Consider the following 17,805-nt stretch of genomic DNA (forward strand, 5'->3'; position numbering starts at 1 on the left):
GCACATAATAAAAAGATTGACTGAAGCACAATGTCTGAATCACCAGGCACTTTTATTCCAAATCAGAAAAGCAGCAGCACTGTTAATTTTCTTAAAGTGTTTCAGCTTTCACACAAGCCTTGATCACAGGTGAACAGCATTTATGATACAGGGACCACCCTGCTCTTATAGGCAGATTACTAAGTAGTTCTGTAGTATTGCAGGGCATACATTTCCCAAAATGCAACATGGAAATATAACAAAGTGTCACTTCGGACTTCAGTGCTAAACATCTCAGTAAAATACCATTTCAAAAGCACTGCTGTCTCCAAAAAATAAACATATATATGTATATGTAAAAGTTGGTGGTTGAATTTGGCGGATTTGTATTGGAATAAACACAGAAAGACATTTTCCTGGAGTGCAGTGTAACTTTATTTTTGCAGGAAAATAAATTGAGGGAAGGTCCGTCCCTGGCACCAGTCTGGAGAGAGTGCACTGTAAAGGACCACTTTGTGGAATATATATATGTATATGATCAATCAATCAGTCATGAATTCGTAGGGTGCGGCTAATCACCCATAGGGTGTCAAGACGTTGTATGTGGACGTGCTGCTCAGATGAAGAGCCAGGTCTTGAGGTCCTTCCTGAACTGCTTCAGTGATGGGGTCTGCCTGAGCTTGAGAGGTAGTGCGTTCCATGTCCAGGCTGCTAGGTAGGAGAAGGATCTTCCTTCTGCTGTACTTTTATGGATCTTGGCAATGGCTGCAAGAGTGAACTGTGAGGAACAGAGACGTAGAAGGTGAGGCAGTGGTTGAGGTATGCCAGTCCTATGTTGTGCAGTGCCTTGAAGGTGTGGATCAGTAGTGTGTATGTGATGCGTTTGTTGACTGGGAGCCAGTGTAGGTCTCTAAGGTGGGAGGAGATGCGGCTGTGTTGGGGGATGTCCAGGATGAGTCTGGCTGCTGCATTCTGGACTCTTTGTAGTCTTGATTGAAGTTTTTTGGTGATGCCGGCATAGAGTGCGTTGCCGTAGTCCAGTTTGCTGGTGATGAATGCGTGGGTGACTGTCTTCCTCATGTCGGGGGAATCCATTTGAAAATCTTCTGCAGGAGTCGGACGGTGTGGAAGCATGACAAAGAGATGCCATTGACTTGGGCAGAGTCATCGGACAAGGAGAGGATCTGTTGGGTGTCATCAGCCTAGGAGACTATATTTAGCTTGTGTTGTTTGGTAATCTTGGCAAGTGGGGCCATGTAAATGTTAAAAAGCATCAAGCTGAGTGAGTGTATGTGCATATGCGTATATAAATATACATATATATATAATAAATGTATATATATTTATATATATATATATATATATATATATACACAGGGAGTGCAGAATTATTAGGCAAATGAGTATTTTGACCACATCATCCTCTTTATGCATGTTGTCTTACTCCAAGCTGTATAGGCTCGAAAGCCTACTACCAATTAAGCATATTAGGTGATGTGCATCTCTGTAATGAGAAGGGGTGTGGTCTAATGACATCAACACCCTATATCAGGTGTGCATAATTATTAGGCAACTTCCTTTCCTTTGGCAAAATGGGTCAAAAGAAGGACTTGACAGGCTCAGAAAAGTCAAAAATAGTGAGATATCTTGCAGAGGGATGCAGCACTCTTAAAATTGCAAAGCTTCTGAAGCGTGATCATCGAACAATCAAGCGTTTCATTCAAAATAGTCAACAGGGTCGCAAGAAGCGTGTGGAAAAACCAAGGCGCAAAATAACTGCCCATGAACTGAGAAAAGTCAAGCGTGCAGTTGCCACGATGCCACTTGCCACCAGTTTGGCCATATTTCAGAGCTGCAACATCACTGGAGTGCCCAAAAGCACAAGGTGTGCAATACTCAGAGACATGGCCAAGGTAAGAAAGGCTGAAAGACGACCACCACTGAACAAGACACACAAGCTGAAACGTCAAGACTGGGCCAAGAAATATCTCAAGACTGATTTTTCGAAGGTTTTATGGACTGATGAAATGAGAGTGAGTCTTGATGGGCCAGATGGATGGGCCCGTGGCTGGATTGGTAAAGGGCAGAGAGCTCCAGTCCGACTCAGACGCCAGCAAGGTGGAGGTGGAGTACTGGTTTGGGCTGGTATCATCAAAGATGAGCTTGTGGGGCCTTTTCGGGTTGAGGATGGAGTCAAGCTCAACTCCCAGTCCTACTGCCAGTTCCTGGAAGACACCTTCTTCAAGCAGTGGTACAGGAAGAAGTCTGCATCCTTCAAGAAAAACATGATTTTCATGCAGGACAATGCTCCATCACACGCGTCCAAGTACTCCACAGCGTGGCTGGCAAGAAAGGGTATAAAAGAAGGAAATCTAATGACATGGCCTCCTTGTTCACCTGATCTGAACCCCATTGAGAACCTGTGGCCCATCATCAAATGTGAGATTTACAAGGAGGGAAAACAGTACACCTCTCTGAACAGTGTCTGGGAGGCTGTGGTTGCTGCTGCACGCAATGTTGATGGTGAACAGATCAAAACACTGACAGAATCCATGGATGGCAGGCTTTTGAGTGTCCTTGCAAAGAAAGGTGGCTATATTGGTCACTGATTTGTTTTTGTTTTGTTTTTGAATGTCAGAAATGTATATTTGTGAATGTTGAGATCTTATATTGGTTTCACTGGTAATAATAAATAATTGAAATGGGTATATATTTTTTTTTGTTAAGTTGCCTAATAATTATGCACAGTAATAGTCACCTGCACACACAGATATGCCCCTAACATAGCTAAAACTAAAAACAAACTAAAAACTACTTCCAAAAATATTCAGCTTTGATATTAATGAGTTTTTTGGGTTCATTGAGAACATGGTTGTTGTTCAATAATAAAATGAATCCTCAAAAATACAACTTGCCTAATAATTCTGCACTCCCTGTATATATATATAGTTGTAGTTATGATCTGTCTCTATTAGACCCTGTGTATGTAGCTCTAACGAGTACTGATTTACTGGACTTATATTTTGTGTATTACCCACATAGGTTATCTTCCTTTGAAAAACTATACTGTTTTAGGTAAAGCTCTGCCTTTTATGCACTGTATAAAAACAATACATAATTAAATAAACACTAATCATGTCAGAAAACATCTGTAGTTATGGCACCTTTAGGTCATCACTCAAAGTTCTCTCTCAATGCAAGCGAGTGCTTGCAAAAGAAATTACATCAGGCACCTCTTTTGATGAGTTTGCAAACATAAATACGTTTTCCGGAGGTTCTCATTAAGATAAAGGCTCATTTCAGGTGTATATTTAAACGGATTCTAGATCAAAAAGAGGTGCATGGATTTCCCGTTTTAGTCTTTCAAGTGCCAGTGAATTACATTTGAAATATAGAAAATACAGATGAAAACAGGAGGAGAAAAAGATTAAGAGAAAACTATTTTAGCTTAATGAAAAGAGACCTTTCTCCAGATACCTAACTTTGTTCTGTCCCGTGTATAGTTAGTTATTCTGCTGTTATGTTGCCCAGGGGCCCAAAACCATGAGAATCTTTTTGGTTGTCAAACAAACTTCAGAATAAATGTATATCCGTTAGTCCCCTTTTTCAACCTTCTATCTCCTTGAAAGATAATTGTTTCATTGAGCCAAACTGCAGTGCCACTTGTAGATGTGTGTCTTCCAGGCAGCAGCTTCTGTATTAATGGAGACGTGCCTCTGTCAGGTTTCCAATGACAAAGGAAGCCATCTTGTTCTTCTATTGGATTCACTGCACACAGCACTTTGCAGCGGAATATTGTGTGATATATAAAGATGTATCTTCATACTTCTAAAAAGAGAGTCACTTTATTATTCATTACTGATTTTTCCTTCGTACTGGAGTGGAAGAATATAGAAAAGAAAACATACGAGCTGGAGGCTGACACTGAGTTCTTTGACATTTATCTAAGAATATAAGTGGGTGATTTTGATTCCCCTCTCCATTATTGTGTACATGGGGAATCAACAAATTTCTAGCTTGCGAGACAAGAATTTTCAGTTCTATTAAGGACACGGAGGCAAGGATTATGCTTTCTCATTTTTTACTGTCAACACACAGCAGCCAATAAAAAAACAGCACTACATTTCCCAAGAGCTTTGCAGCCTCATTATGAGCCCCAATCAGGGCCCACCATCTAGTATATAGAGCATGAACACTAAAGTCTGTCCTCTTTCTTTGCTCATGTTATTTCCAGAATCAAAAACACGAACCAACACCGACCAACGTAGTCGTGGCGCCAACCCATGGTTTCTTCTTGACAAAGGAATTGAAACAGCACAACGGTGCTACTCATAACCGAATAGCTCTCCATGTTGGAATTCATGAAGATCTCACCTGAAATCTTTCAAGTGGTTTTCTCATCTGTAAAAAAAAAAAAAAAAAGACTGGCGTAACATCCCAAAGCTGAGAAAACGTGACATATTACATGGGGTGGGACAGCTTTTTTATCATAATACAATATGCCATAGACATTAAATGCAATGCTACCCATATCACGGGTGGGATAATCCTTGCCTCCGTGTCCTTAAAAGAATTGAAAATTCTTGTTGCACAAGCTAGAACATTTTTGATTCTATGTCAGGACCGGAGGCTTCAGCTTATGCTAGTTTAAAGCTGAGCTATAACCCCAGAAGCTACATCTACAATTGGTTTATGATAAAACAACTTCCATTTCAAAATGCCGGTACACAATCCACGTGTTGAATTGACGAAGATTGAGCACGGGCGGGAACCCCCTGCTTTTTTTTGGACCAAGAAGCTAGTACTGATAAACCCTCTGGGATGAGGGTGAGAAGGAACAATGCCCCTTTCCAAAGAAGAGCTACTTCTTGATCTATAAAAGCACTCTCTTGATGGGAAAAACTGAGAGGGGGCGGAATGAACGTTTGTTCGGAAGTTGAATAAAATGCTAGATGATAACCTGCTACTGTGTCTAGTACCCACATATCATGTGTGATCAAAGACCAGTTGTGCACAAACATACTCACTCTGCCCCCCAATAAAGTCTCCCTGGGAGAAAGAATTGTTATCTGATTGAGAGGAACTCTGGTTGTACTGTCCTCCTCCGTGAGGCCCTCTGGGATTGCGACCTCTGTAACCTCTACCTCTCGAAGGGTAAAAGTTGGAGTTGTTTTGGTAGCCACAGGTCTCTCTGCCTCTATAGCATGGACTGGAGGTCTGGGATTTGAACCGGCCTGGCGCTCGACCTTCTTGATTGAAGTTTGGGCTTTATCCAAAGCTGAGAAGGTAGCCACGTATTTGGCCAGTTCTTTGACGAATCTGTCGCCAAACAAAAGCCCATTAGCTGCTGGACCTGCATCAGAAGGTGCTAACTCCGCCAGTTTGGGATCAATGTGCAGCAGAAGAGACTTCCTACATTCTGTGGAAATTGAGCAATTGGCGTTTCCTTATAAACAGATAGCACTTTGGGCCCATTCTAACAGGGCGTCAGGATCTATTGCTTCTTGTGTCTCTTTAGCTTGAACCGCTAAATCTAAAATCTTAGTGAGGGGACCAGAAATATCTAACAACTTCTCCTGACATCCCCACCAGTCTCTATCAATGCCTTTTTTTGGGGATCCTTAGCATATTTTTTATAGAAGGTCACTATGTGAGGATCCAGTTCAGGTGTCTCCGTAACTTTGCCGGAGACAACAGGGAGAGGGCACTCGGAACGCAGCGTGTTACGAATGTCTTTCTCAAAGCTTTTCCAGAGTCTGGATTGAATATTCCCTGCCACCTCTTGACATGGGGTCCATTCCGTGGACCTGGGTTGTACTATAGCATCAGGATCAAATTGTAACTTCTTACTAGGAGGGGTAATCAAAGGGTCCTCAGCATGATGAGACTTACACTTGTGTTTGCCCTGGGTTTTGTCAGGAGTCGACTTATTGTCCGAATCAGAAGAATTTGACTCATCAGATGTATTCAGAGTAGTTTGAAATGGAGTGGCTTTAGGACTCTTAAAGGCTTCATACTCCTGATCATTCAAGATCACATCAATGAACTGTTCCAAAGGGTCATAGGTTGATGACCGGCCAGGCCCATTTATATTGACCTCTACAGGGGTGGGGTTCCCCGAACCTGCACCAAAGCGCCTAATGCCAAAGTTGAACATAGCTTGCACAAACGGGTGCAGGGCTTTCACTAATGCCTTATTTACAGAATCTTGAACGTGGAAGTCTAAAGCCTCCACAAGGCGCTCTTCCGTGTGCTGAATCATAGTGTCCAGCATCATAAGCCCCATACTGGCCATCATCTGGGTATTGTTGGGCCATGTTTTTCAGTGCAAAATGTATTGTAATATAATAGAGGTCCCAAGTGAAAGTGCACTGTTAAAATCTATGGTGGGGGACCCAGGTGCTAAAAGTGAGCTAAAACGTCCCTGCCATTATTTTTAGATCAAAGTAGATCAAAAAGTAGGAGGCGGCAGCACCAGAATTCCCTCGTGCCAAGCTCTATCTATTATTTCAGCCCCTCCGGGCGTAGAGCGGAAGGCACAAGGAGCACAGATAGAAATCTCCCTGTTGCCGAAGCGCACTCGCAGCGAACTCGAAAAACGGGTCCGTGCACCTGTGCGAGAATGGCAACAGAAAGAGGACTGCTCCCAGCACTTGCGCAGCCTCACCTGGCAATCCTCACTGGCGGCAGTGAAAATCGGCTAAAATTTACACCGATGTTGACATGACCCTAGCGCAGCAAGCGCGCAAGACAGACTAACACAATTAAGGCACCTGAAGGCAATAAGCTGCGCCGAACACGCATAGAACATTATTGTCAACCATAGTAGCGTAAGGAAAAAGTGAAAGTACTTAGCTCTGCGTGAAGCAGCAAAGAAAGAGGACGAACTTAAGTGTTCATGCTCTATATACTAGATGGTGGGCCCTGATTGGGGGTCATAACGAGGCTGCAAAGCTCTTGGGAAATGTAGAGCTGTTTTTTTTATTGGCTGCTGTGTGTTCACAGTAAATAAAGAGAAAGCATAATCCAAAGCCTCTGATCCTGACATAGAATCCAGAGTTCCTGCTTCTGCTGAATGAACTAGATGTGGGATCCTTTGTAATATCTGAATCTTGTCGATGGTGAAATAAAAGACGTTGTTGTTTGAAGCTCTTTCAATGAAATCATGTTGAGAAATCTAAAGACAGATTGACGTTTTGATTCCTCATGTCATGTAGTGTGTAGGTTTGTATATGAGGAAAACAGAAACCAATGGCACGTTATTTATGCTGTTTGAGTAACTAATATTAATTTTTCAAATGTGAAAGCTTCGACTAACAAAGTAATATCAGTGTTTAATTATTGAGAAGCAAAGTCAAAAAAGGGGTCCCTAGAATGATGAAGAGAGAAAACTAGGGAATCAAATCAATTTAAATACAAACGTAAAGCTGGACTTTACACTAAAATTCAAATTATAATGCATAGATATAAATCCTTCATTTGTTTGTCTTAGGTGTCCATATAATATTTTTTATATATATGTATATAGTGACCAACCGCCATCACACAATTCCTCACTATGATGTAGTGTGTGTGTCCCAATACGTGTGAATCCTACATTAAAAAAAAAAAAAAAGCCGATACCCAAAATGTGAAACATCAAATAAAATCACCCTTGAATATATATGGAAAACAGACTAAAACTCAAATAACACCCCGTGAAAACAAGGCCTCACACAACACAGAAAACACAAACATATAGTGTACACATGCACCTGGGTATCGGCTTGGGGTTTGTAAGGCAAACAAATGAAGGATTTATATCTATGCGTTATAATTTGAATTTTAGTGTAAAGTCCAGCTTGCTGTCAGATCTACTCTGTGGCCCTGATGAAGGTGGCATAGAGGATTAATTATGATTGGAGATCACCGAAACGCGCGTTGGCAGTTGAACTTGCGGCTGGCAAATATGGAGTACTAAAAATGGATGTCTGATATTTTTGTGACTTCTGGGTATTGGTTCTGTGGCCGGCCTAAACGACTTTATGGACTTTGATCAAGGCTGGTCATGACAATGAAATATGTGGACATTTTTGTCGATAAATGATGAAAGAATTATGTTATGAGTCTTTGGGGAAAAGAACAAAGAATTAAAAAATATGAGATTTTCTTATATATTGTTATACATTTATAGGAGATTTTGTTATATATTTTTGCTACTTCCAGTCCCAGCTTTCATGCTGTATCCCCTCTCCCTGATCCTGTCACACCCTTTGTCTGCACTGCTGCGGTTGAATATCCATTGTGTTCTGTGCTCTGTTGTTTTACAGCTAGATTTGCACCTTACCCCTCATTGTGCAGCATTTCGGTGAATGTTGCAAAATGATTTGCTTGGGTTCGGCAAAACTATACTTACAGCCTCATTTATAGAGAAGGAAATGAGGGCTTTTAGCCTAAACTATTAGGGAAAAGTATGGTAGAGCTTCTAACTTTTTCTTCCTATTTTAGCCTTAGATGCGCTAACATTGTTATTGTGGTCTCGTCGTTCTTATACAAGCGGCCATTGTTTGGGATACAACAATGGCCGTTGTTTGGGATACAATAGTACCGCAATCAATGTGCAGTGATAAGGCCGTTCCTTTGGCTGCATTTTCCCACCTTGGCAGTGCATTTATTTTATGTACGCCTTGAAGATCCAGATTGCTTTGACAAAAAGCCTTTTGATTATTTTGAATGGGGATCGTGTGCTTGTTTGTTTACAATTTTCAGATGATGGATAGTGTTTTGGAGAATGAGAAAGGACTCCAATTAATTTGGCCTCAAGAGGTTGGATGCCACTATCAATGGTTTCCTAGTTAATTGAGCAAAAATTAACACCTGTTAAGTAGTATTTCGTGAAACAGAAAAGAATAAAAGTTATAAACTCTATGTAAAAACACAACTTTTATTAGCATTCTTCATATATGAATATTGGGATAACTTCAAGGGTTGGCTGAGTCCAGTGCTTAGCCTATGTGAATTCTGCTTTAACTTATGTACATACTTCATTGTGTGCAGAACACAGAGGTTTGAACTTTGAGATGGGCCTCCTGCTATGACTACATAACTTATATTTTCTGCAGTCCATATTGCTTTCCGTGGGGCTCTATGTTTAGATCAAGTTGACTTCCAGGGCTACCTACAATCTTTCAGGAGATGGGACACAATTTTGCAAACCCTGCTCGGTCCCCTAGTGTGTTTATGGTCTTTGGACCAAATCGGCTCAAAGTTTATCACTCCGTGGTTGGGGCAGGTGTGGTTGGCCATCTATACCTTGAGTACTTGCTCATGCAGTTGTTATCAGTTCAGACATATTCTTTTTGCCTGACCATTTTCAGTTTATATTTTTGTTGTTCTCTTGGTCGAGATGCCTAAATGAAAAACACAAGGACCTTTAAGAAGCCCAGGAGTAGTTGAGAATGCAGGACAAGCGAGGTAGCGGCAGATAAGGCAGCTGCAATGCCGGAGCTGGATTGTAACACACAAGTGGGGTAGCATACAGCCAGGCAAATTAGCTGCAGCGGTACTGTCGGCCATGGGCACAAGGGCATTGATGTGATAGTAGCAGAGACAACAGGGCCAGCTTTCCATTTCTGAGATAAAATCCAGGGCAGAATGCGATAGCAGGCAGATACTCTAAGGGGTGAGTGAGTCACATAGATTAGTGATAATTGTATTTTTCTCAGTTTTCTCTTGAATTGTATTGTAATAGTATTTATATAGCGCTTACTACCCCTGGATGAGGCGTCGAATCGCTTTTCGGCGAGTAGCACGCTACTCCGGAACCCAACAAGAATTAGTGATGGATTAGTATAGGGAAATATGAGTACAGTTTTAGTATTATGATGAGTTAATTCGAGCCGCGGATATGAGAGTTTGTTAGTTAGATTGACTGGAGTAATGGAGGGGTGGAGGAGGAAAGAATCCAGGAAAGAATAATACATGCTATAGCCCTTAGGGACCCTCTTTAGTACTCATGCCCCCATTTACTAGGGACATACAGAGCAGAGGTGCTAAAGTGTGTTGCAATTGTGCACAATTGAGTATTTCTGTTCTAGGGGAAAGAACACTGGCACTGGAGCCTACACTGTGAGAATCAAAAACCAGCATCTAGCAGTTCAAATGGGGCAAAAAAGTGTGTGAGTGAGCGCGCACGCAGGGAGACAACCTGCAAAAAAAAACAAAAAAAGCTGGCCTCCTACACTGGTGACCACATACTGGAGTACTGTGGGCTTGTGTTGATTCGGAAATAATCATGTTTCCAGACCCCAACAACTACATGGTGCAATGATGAATATCAGGAATCAAGAAGAGATTCCTTCTACACACCTAGCTTTAAAAATATAAGCAAGGGTAGGTTCTGCTCAAAACACCAAGAGAAATGTAAGAGTCTATACTATCACATCACTCATCTCAATGATGTTAAGATGGTTGACAAATCTTCAAATAAATGCCGCGAGTCATTCTATAAATTTACGAGAGAACATTTTATTAGAGCATAATGTATCCCACCTATGCTTGCTGCTTTGTGCCACACTTATCTGCGACAGTCCCTTGCATGAAAACTCAGCTGTGTGGGGCGAGGGCTGAGTCAAAGGTAGATGGAAAGAGAGGAATGTAAGAGGCTGCTTAGTTTGGGGGGGGAAGTGAGAACACGCTTTAAAACATCAAAGCACTGCAAGTGAACGGTTTCATGCTAGAAATATACATTTGCTTTACCTCTCTGCTGCCAGTCAGGACAGAGGGCTGTGACTCTGGGGGCATAATCCTCCGTGGTGCACCAATAGACAAGCTTTGCCCTTGAGGAAGCTGGATGGACTTCTGTAACAGAAGAGGTTGCTGACCAGAATTGTAGCGGGGCATCGGCAGCTGAGAGAGCCTATGACTCTCTATGGATAGGGGCTTATTTAGATGGGATTATCCTTAGAATTTCTTGTGTGGCCCCATCACTCTAAGCTTTTTTTGCTCTAAAACTGCCTTTTAGTGCTGTCTTTATACACACTTGGTTACAGCTTCTGTTTAATCCTGACACACTGCACAACTCCTTCCCAGGAGTCCAGAGCTCCCAGGTTTTCCTGGTTCATGCTCCAATAGCTCATCCAGTCCAGGTTTTTTCTTTGCATTCTAGTACCTTTTACCCTGGATTTAAAATGGGAGAAACAGGGCTACTTGTAGAGTGTTTATACCGGAATATAAAGCATAAAACAGGACAGGATGAGCTTCTCAGATATGGACTTAAGAAATCTGAGAACTATGCAAGTCGAAATTATTTTGAGTTGATTTAATACTGCACTAGCTGTCACACAAGATGGCCAATGTGGACCTTCCTTCTTGCACCCTGCTAAACAGGAATCAGGGGTATAGCATGCACACAAAATGCCTTCCTACCTACATCCATGCTTCCTAAAACATATTCACTTACACTTGTGAATTGTGTCTATGCCAGAAAACCTCCAGAAAACTACTGGCTGCAGGGAAAGGGAGGCAAATGAAATCATATTGACTACTCATGCATGAATTGGTCACACAGCATGTGTGGCTAGTTGATGAGAAGTGAGGGTCAGTCAGGGAAACGCTAGGTGATATTCTTATTGTGGACTCATAAGCTTGTTTTGACGAATGACAATAAAGAATAATGGTGCATTAAAATCATTTGATAACGAAATTCAGACATTTTCTGAGTGACTAAACTACCACAAAATCGGAGGTCTATCACCTTTTTCCATCCTTTACCATGCTTACTGGCTGAAGTTTAGATTGGAATGGCAAGAGTGCATGCAGCAGTCTAGTCAGGCGAGAGCAGATATGTAGCTGAATACTTGGTTCTGACCTGCCTGTATGAGACCTCATTCAAAGAGTGGAAATGTTTTGGCTCCTTGAGACTTTAATCTAGTACAGTGGTTCTTAACCTTTTGATTTTTGTGGACCCTCACTTAAGCATTACTTGAACCTAGCCCCCCCCCTCTGAATTATAATTGGAATCTAGGGACCTCCACTCATTACAAGTGTGGTGGTCTTAAGACTGCCACACTTGCGGTGGCTGTCTGACCTCCACATTATGACTGTGGCGAAAGCGCCACGGTCGGACCGACTCGTGGTTCCGACGGTCTTAATCCGCCAGGGTAGCGCTGCTAGCAGTGCTGCCCTGGGGATTACGACCCCTGTGCCCACCAGCTTTTGCATGGCAGTTCCATGGGGTGCCGGGGCCCCCTTCACTGCCCATGCACTTGGCATGGGCAGTGCAGGTGTCCCTATGGACATCCCTGTCACGCTATTCTCTGCCTGAATTACAGGCAGTGAAAAATGTGACGGGTGCTACCGCACCCGACACACCGCAAAATTTCTGCCGGCTCGATTACGAACCGGTGTGAATGTTGTGGTGAATTTTCCTCTGGCCCAGCGGGAAACTCGTAATAGGGCCAGCGGGTGGAAAACTGGAGTGGCGATTTTCTGGCCCAAAGAGTTTGGCGGGTGCACTTCGCCGCCCGCCATGCTCGTAATGAGGCCCAGAGTCATTACTGGAAACTGGGGACCCTGGCCTAAGCATTTTCAATGATGTAAATGGCACAATACATAAAAAGAAATAGAAAGGAGCATTCATCAAACAAAGTACACAAATCATGAAATATTTTATTTCATTTACAGGCAAATTTAAAGAAAAATCTAAATGTTAATGGAACAGTTGGAGCTCTTTTACTCTTCCACTTGTACTGCTCCTATCAATCTGAGGATTACATCTTAATTTTTTAGATTCCACATTCAAATTTCTTCACCTTTACAGAACGTTTTAAAATGTTACATTTTACATTTTGAGTCTTCGTTTTTATACAGTTCATTATTCTGTTAATATTATTTCTAAACATCCAAGGGCCCCCTGAATAGGCTTCACTAACCCCCAGGGGTCCCCAGATCACAGGTTAAGATCCACTGGTCTAAAAAATTTATTGAGCATGTTCTTTATCTCCTTGTGGAGGTTTTCAATTCTTTGATGCAATTTATACAATTCATGAGTATATGTATGTGTATAATAATGGACATAACCCATTCTTTGTAAACCATAGATATTTTTGGTCAAAAATATAGCACCTAACCAAAAAGGGAAATCAGCTTGTTTCTGAGATGTAATATGCCTATCAGTATCTCAAAAATATACGTTTTGGTTGTGCATTCCTGCTTTTCAGATTACAATAACCCAACATCTTTTTTTATTCCAGAGTCCAACTTTCTGTATAAGGAGAAGGAGCCACAGCTGCCGCCACACTCTTACAGAGATGTCTCGCCACCATAGCCGGTTTGAAAGAGACTATCGTGGGGGGTGGGAGCGTTGGGAATGGAGCTCCAATGGTAATCATGTGAATAGTACAAATGGCAACAATACAGTTGGTGTTAATGGCAACAACAGACCAGGACTTTTGCCTTTGCCTATTGTCCCAGCTCGGCTTACTACACCTGCCTCTTCAGCATCCACTACAGTAAGCAGTGACACCACAACAAATCTCGGCACCAGTTCATCTACAGCTGCAACTACCAAAGTAAGTCCAATGTAACTTTCACCATCTTTTGCAGTTCATTAGGTCTATCCACTTAGAACCTGGATCAAGGAGAGAAACTTGAGGATTGTGTTCATTGATTGTCAGTGGTATTGTTTAATATCAGTTTCTGATATTGGCAAGATCTTTTGTCTGACACATCACTACCAATATAACTCAAATAGACAGCATGATATATGTCTTCGTTTTACTTTTTAATAACATTACTTTTTTTGTTTTTGTGAATTGCCACTGTCTAGGGATTACTGAGTTATTCCCCATTAGCTGGATCATTGGTAGGTAGGTTGATCCAGCCTATGAACTAGTCATGAAATATCGTAATGGGCGTTAATGAGCAACAATTAATCTCAAACTCCTTCAGAAGAACCCATGTAGAAATCTGTTTAAGACCTCTACAAATCTCCATTTTAATCTAGATTTTATAACCCATTACATCTATGCAGTGAGGAGACATTGCTGTTGCAGCTTGTGCCACTGACTCATTCCCTCATGCCACAGACTCATTCCCTGTAAGAGTCTTCAATTCACACTAACCCGCTGTCACGTGAATAAGCTGAAATTCACATAATTCAATTCGCATCTCGCACACCCTAGAAGGCTCATAGCAATTATGAAAGAGCCATCAGTGCACACCACCTCATTTCACCAGCCAATGTTTGTAGAGGCTCATGCACTCAGTGAAGCCTGGAGACGTTTTCTCACACCCTCAGGATTTGTAAAACTGTAAGAACTAGTCCACCTGTTTTACTGTTCCCCCAGTAGCATGCTTATTTGTTCAGATAATCATGGACCCCCTCCCTCATCTACTTAGAGACTAAAGGATGACCCACGTGTTTCATTATTCATTAGATTTGCTGAGAAAATTGTGAATACTGTACCCTTGCCCAACTATGATCCTATAAACCATTTCGTAACCTGCACAATTATCCCTCCCTGAATCTTAGAAACCCCTGTAAACCCCTTACTACCACCTACTCTTACCCATACCCTTGCCCATTCATGAACCCTAAAACACCCTTATTACCACTTACCCTTACACATCACTTACCCCTAAAAAAACTCTTTAAAGCTCTTACCCCCCGATCCCTTACCCATCCAATAACCCTATCCTCCCTTTTTTTAGATAATATATGTGTTTATAAAAAATAAACATTACCTGCATGGTAAAGTACCAAAAAAGGCTTTTGTGGTACTTACCGGCGTGATATCCTGTGGAGTAAAGACCATGTGGTAAAGACTGTATACCTGATATGACATTCTGCTATTTCTCTCATTCAGAGGCCTCCTTCTTAGACTAAGAGTGGCTTGTTACGACCCATTGAGGCCCTGGGAAACTACCTAAATTACCAGCCTCAATAAGATTTCCCTTTCCAAAGCATCTTTTGTATTTTTGGGTCCATTCTGCCTAGCATTATATGTGCACTTGCCAAACACATAAACTTCTCTGTCACAACATTTTATATGTATATATGTATCATTGTGAAGGCGTGTGCTTTCACAAAACCACCTCATAAATAGCTAAACTTGCCTTTATCATTTTTCTTATGTTTTTATACCAACAGCAAATTATGTGGTTGAAATACAGTTCGTAAATTTTACAATAATATGTGATTTATATTTGGTCCACAGCTAATCTGTTACTCCTAAGCAAAATTTGGTTTCTCTTTGATGGTTGAAGGCTTTTCATTTGTTTATATATGCTTGCAAATATTACTACACTTCAAAATGCATACCTAGAAATAAAGAGGCTGTACATTGTCCAAACGTGCGAAAATATCGATAACATGCCCAGTGCTTAGTTTGTAAAATAATGAGTGCCGGTGCTTAAAGCGCTGCTCAGAAATCCGGCCTGCACTATTAAATGTCAGTGTGCTGAATACCAAGGATGCGTAGTCCTGAATCCACTTCACGCCTACTTAATCCACTACCAGACACTCCCTTCCCCTTTATCTCACTTTTACTGGTTCCTGCTTTCTCCCTTTGTCCCGTTTGTGTTTCATCCTCTCGAGAAATTACTGATGAGTAAACATAAGTGCCAGTCCCCATAAGTGAGTCCCGGTGCACCCCAACAGCCACCACCAGTTCAAATCATGCACTGAATCTGCCCACTTTTGGAGAGGCATGCCCCTTGTAGAAATGCTAATAATGCACTCTACAGGCAGTCAACGGCATGAAAAAAAGTTTCTTAAAAGAGATAGAACTATAGCTTAGCCTACAATCCACAGAATCGTTCTGCTTAGCTAATACATGTTTATGTAATTTGGTGATTTAAATTTTAAGGTCAACTAGTTCTGGGTTGTTGTTTTAAAAGACATTGTGTTATTGTAGCGCAATGCTATTAGACTCTGTCCCAAGAGATGACGGGCTACATTAGCCCTGCTCACTGACATAATCATGGAGCCACATCCGGCACTGAGGCAGCTGTTTGGCCTTCCCAACTTCATTCCCAAGGGAAATCTCCACAACATGAGCACGCCTACTGAGGTGCAAGGATTTACATGATGCTCTGAAAAGCAATTTAGCTAAATTATCCTTGGAGGGTTTTTTCCCCCAACATGCATTTTTTTTTACACAGGAAGAAATTAGCAAACTAATATTAATGTTGCAACCTAAGCAAAGATTTACTGTAATCTTCTGTCAAAGGAACTGATTTCTAAGAAAAAACAAGGTTAATGTCGTAGACTGATCAATCTCCTTCATCGCTTTTGTGTTATTATTTATTTTCTGAACAACTCCGGTCCTGTTACAGATACTTATTTTATTTCTGATTCTGATGCAGCGTTCACGCCAAATTGCAACCATTTCAAAATGAAACAATTAGAAAGTTCCCTAAGCCAGTCCAGGAGGCTGAGGTATTTTGGCATTATTGAGTAGTATTTTCCAGCGTGACTTTAAAGATGTTTAAAAATGAAAGGAAAACGAATTTCTTTCGCTACACAACAATAGTAAAATCCAGAAAGGGACAGACTTTTAGGGCCCTAGTTTAATACTGTATTTTATTTCACTGAGAACCCAGTTAGTGCCTGTGATGGCATTAGCACTTATTTCTTAATCCCGGCACATATTTGTGAGCGTACATGGCAGTTATTTTTTTTTTGAAGTCCAGACTTCTTTATTGACTGTCATAAATAAGTGTTGGTGTTATTGAAACAAGTACTGGTGCCGGCAACGGCCTACACCGGCACAAATTAAGCACTGAATATAATGAACAGTAGTAATAAATTAGGCCCCTGAAGTCTGTTCCTCTCTGGATTTTGCTTTCATTGTGTTTTTTTGCATCTGTGTGGGACATGTAGCAGCCTCTATTTGATTACAAAAATGGCTTCCTGAAAAATACCTTTGCCCTGGTTCTTAAATAACAATAATAATAATTATAATGAATGTTGTCATTGTTATTAATATTATTATTTAGCAAATTAAGCAATGATTTCATTTAACTAACCTCAAACTGGCAAAACCTCCAGACACTGAAATTTATTATTTAAACCCAGGAAGAATATTTAACTGCTAACTTTAATCCTGGGCTCAAAATTACATTCTTACTAGTTCTCACAATGCTTCAACTGGGGGTTTGGTAATAAGTTCAAGAGCGTTTTCGGAAAAGCAGTATGAGTAAAAACGCAGTGAAGGGGCACTAAAATTAGGTTTTAAAAATAAAAAAAAGAAAAGAAAAAAGAACTCTGGACCACATAAGAAAAGCACATGCAGGAGGCCCTCTTTATGTGCAAGGAGGGGCATTTAACAGATCATCAGTGTAATATTTGCAAGTAATAATGATAATAATATTAATTTACACAATGCCCTTGAAATATGGATTTAGCTGGAAATACTACACAGTATTGTTTGCTCCTCAGAGACTTTCTTCAAAACCCCACCCCTTCACAAACACAGCAAACTCCAGTTAGCTCCTCCAACTGCTAGGTAGAAAACAAGGGTGAAAGGCGCTTTCCCTTAATATATGCTGCCGCCTTCAGAGGTAAAAAAAAAAAAAGAGGAACATGTTTAAAATACTTTTTAGTGTATTGGCAGCAGTGTCTTCTGATATTAAAAATGAAACAGCTGTGGGTGAGTACAGTAAAGGCAAAAGTGTGTCTTCTTTTGTGTGAATGTTGGTGGTACTGTAGCAGTCCAAGACTCAGTTTTGTGAAACAATTTCTGGCCTGGACTTCTTTGATCCTCTAAGACTTTAGGTAACATTTGCTGTTTCATAATAATCCTCTTGTGTATGACAGAGAGGCTTTAGAGTGAATAACTGGAT

At 41.1% G+C, this 17,805-nt stretch overlaps 1 protein-coding gene across 4 annotated transcripts in view; it reads left to right on the plus strand.

Annotated features, from left to right (window-relative positions):
- The window catches only part of KLHL29 (kelch like family member 29), a 1,044,731-nt gene that overhangs the window by 455,193 nt on the left and 571,733 nt on the right, over positions 1-17,805 (plus strand). For all 4 annotated transcript variants that reach the window (XM_069236009.1, XM_069236012.1, XM_069236010.1 and 1 more), the window contains one exon: positions 13,212-13,529. In XM_069236009.1, coding sequence (XP_069092110.1) covers positions 13,269-13,529 — 261 coding nt within the window. In that variant the 5' untranslated portion in view covers positions 13,212-13,268. The remainder of the gene's footprint in view (positions 1-13,211; positions 13,530-17,805) is intronic.

The sequence above is a fragment of the Pleurodeles waltl genome, chromosome 5 (assembly GCF_031143425.1).
Source record: "Pleurodeles waltl isolate 20211129_DDA chromosome 5, aPleWal1.hap1.20221129, whole genome shotgun sequence".
Lineage (NCBI taxonomy): Eukaryota > Metazoa > Chordata > Amphibia > Caudata > Salamandridae > Pleurodeles > Pleurodeles waltl.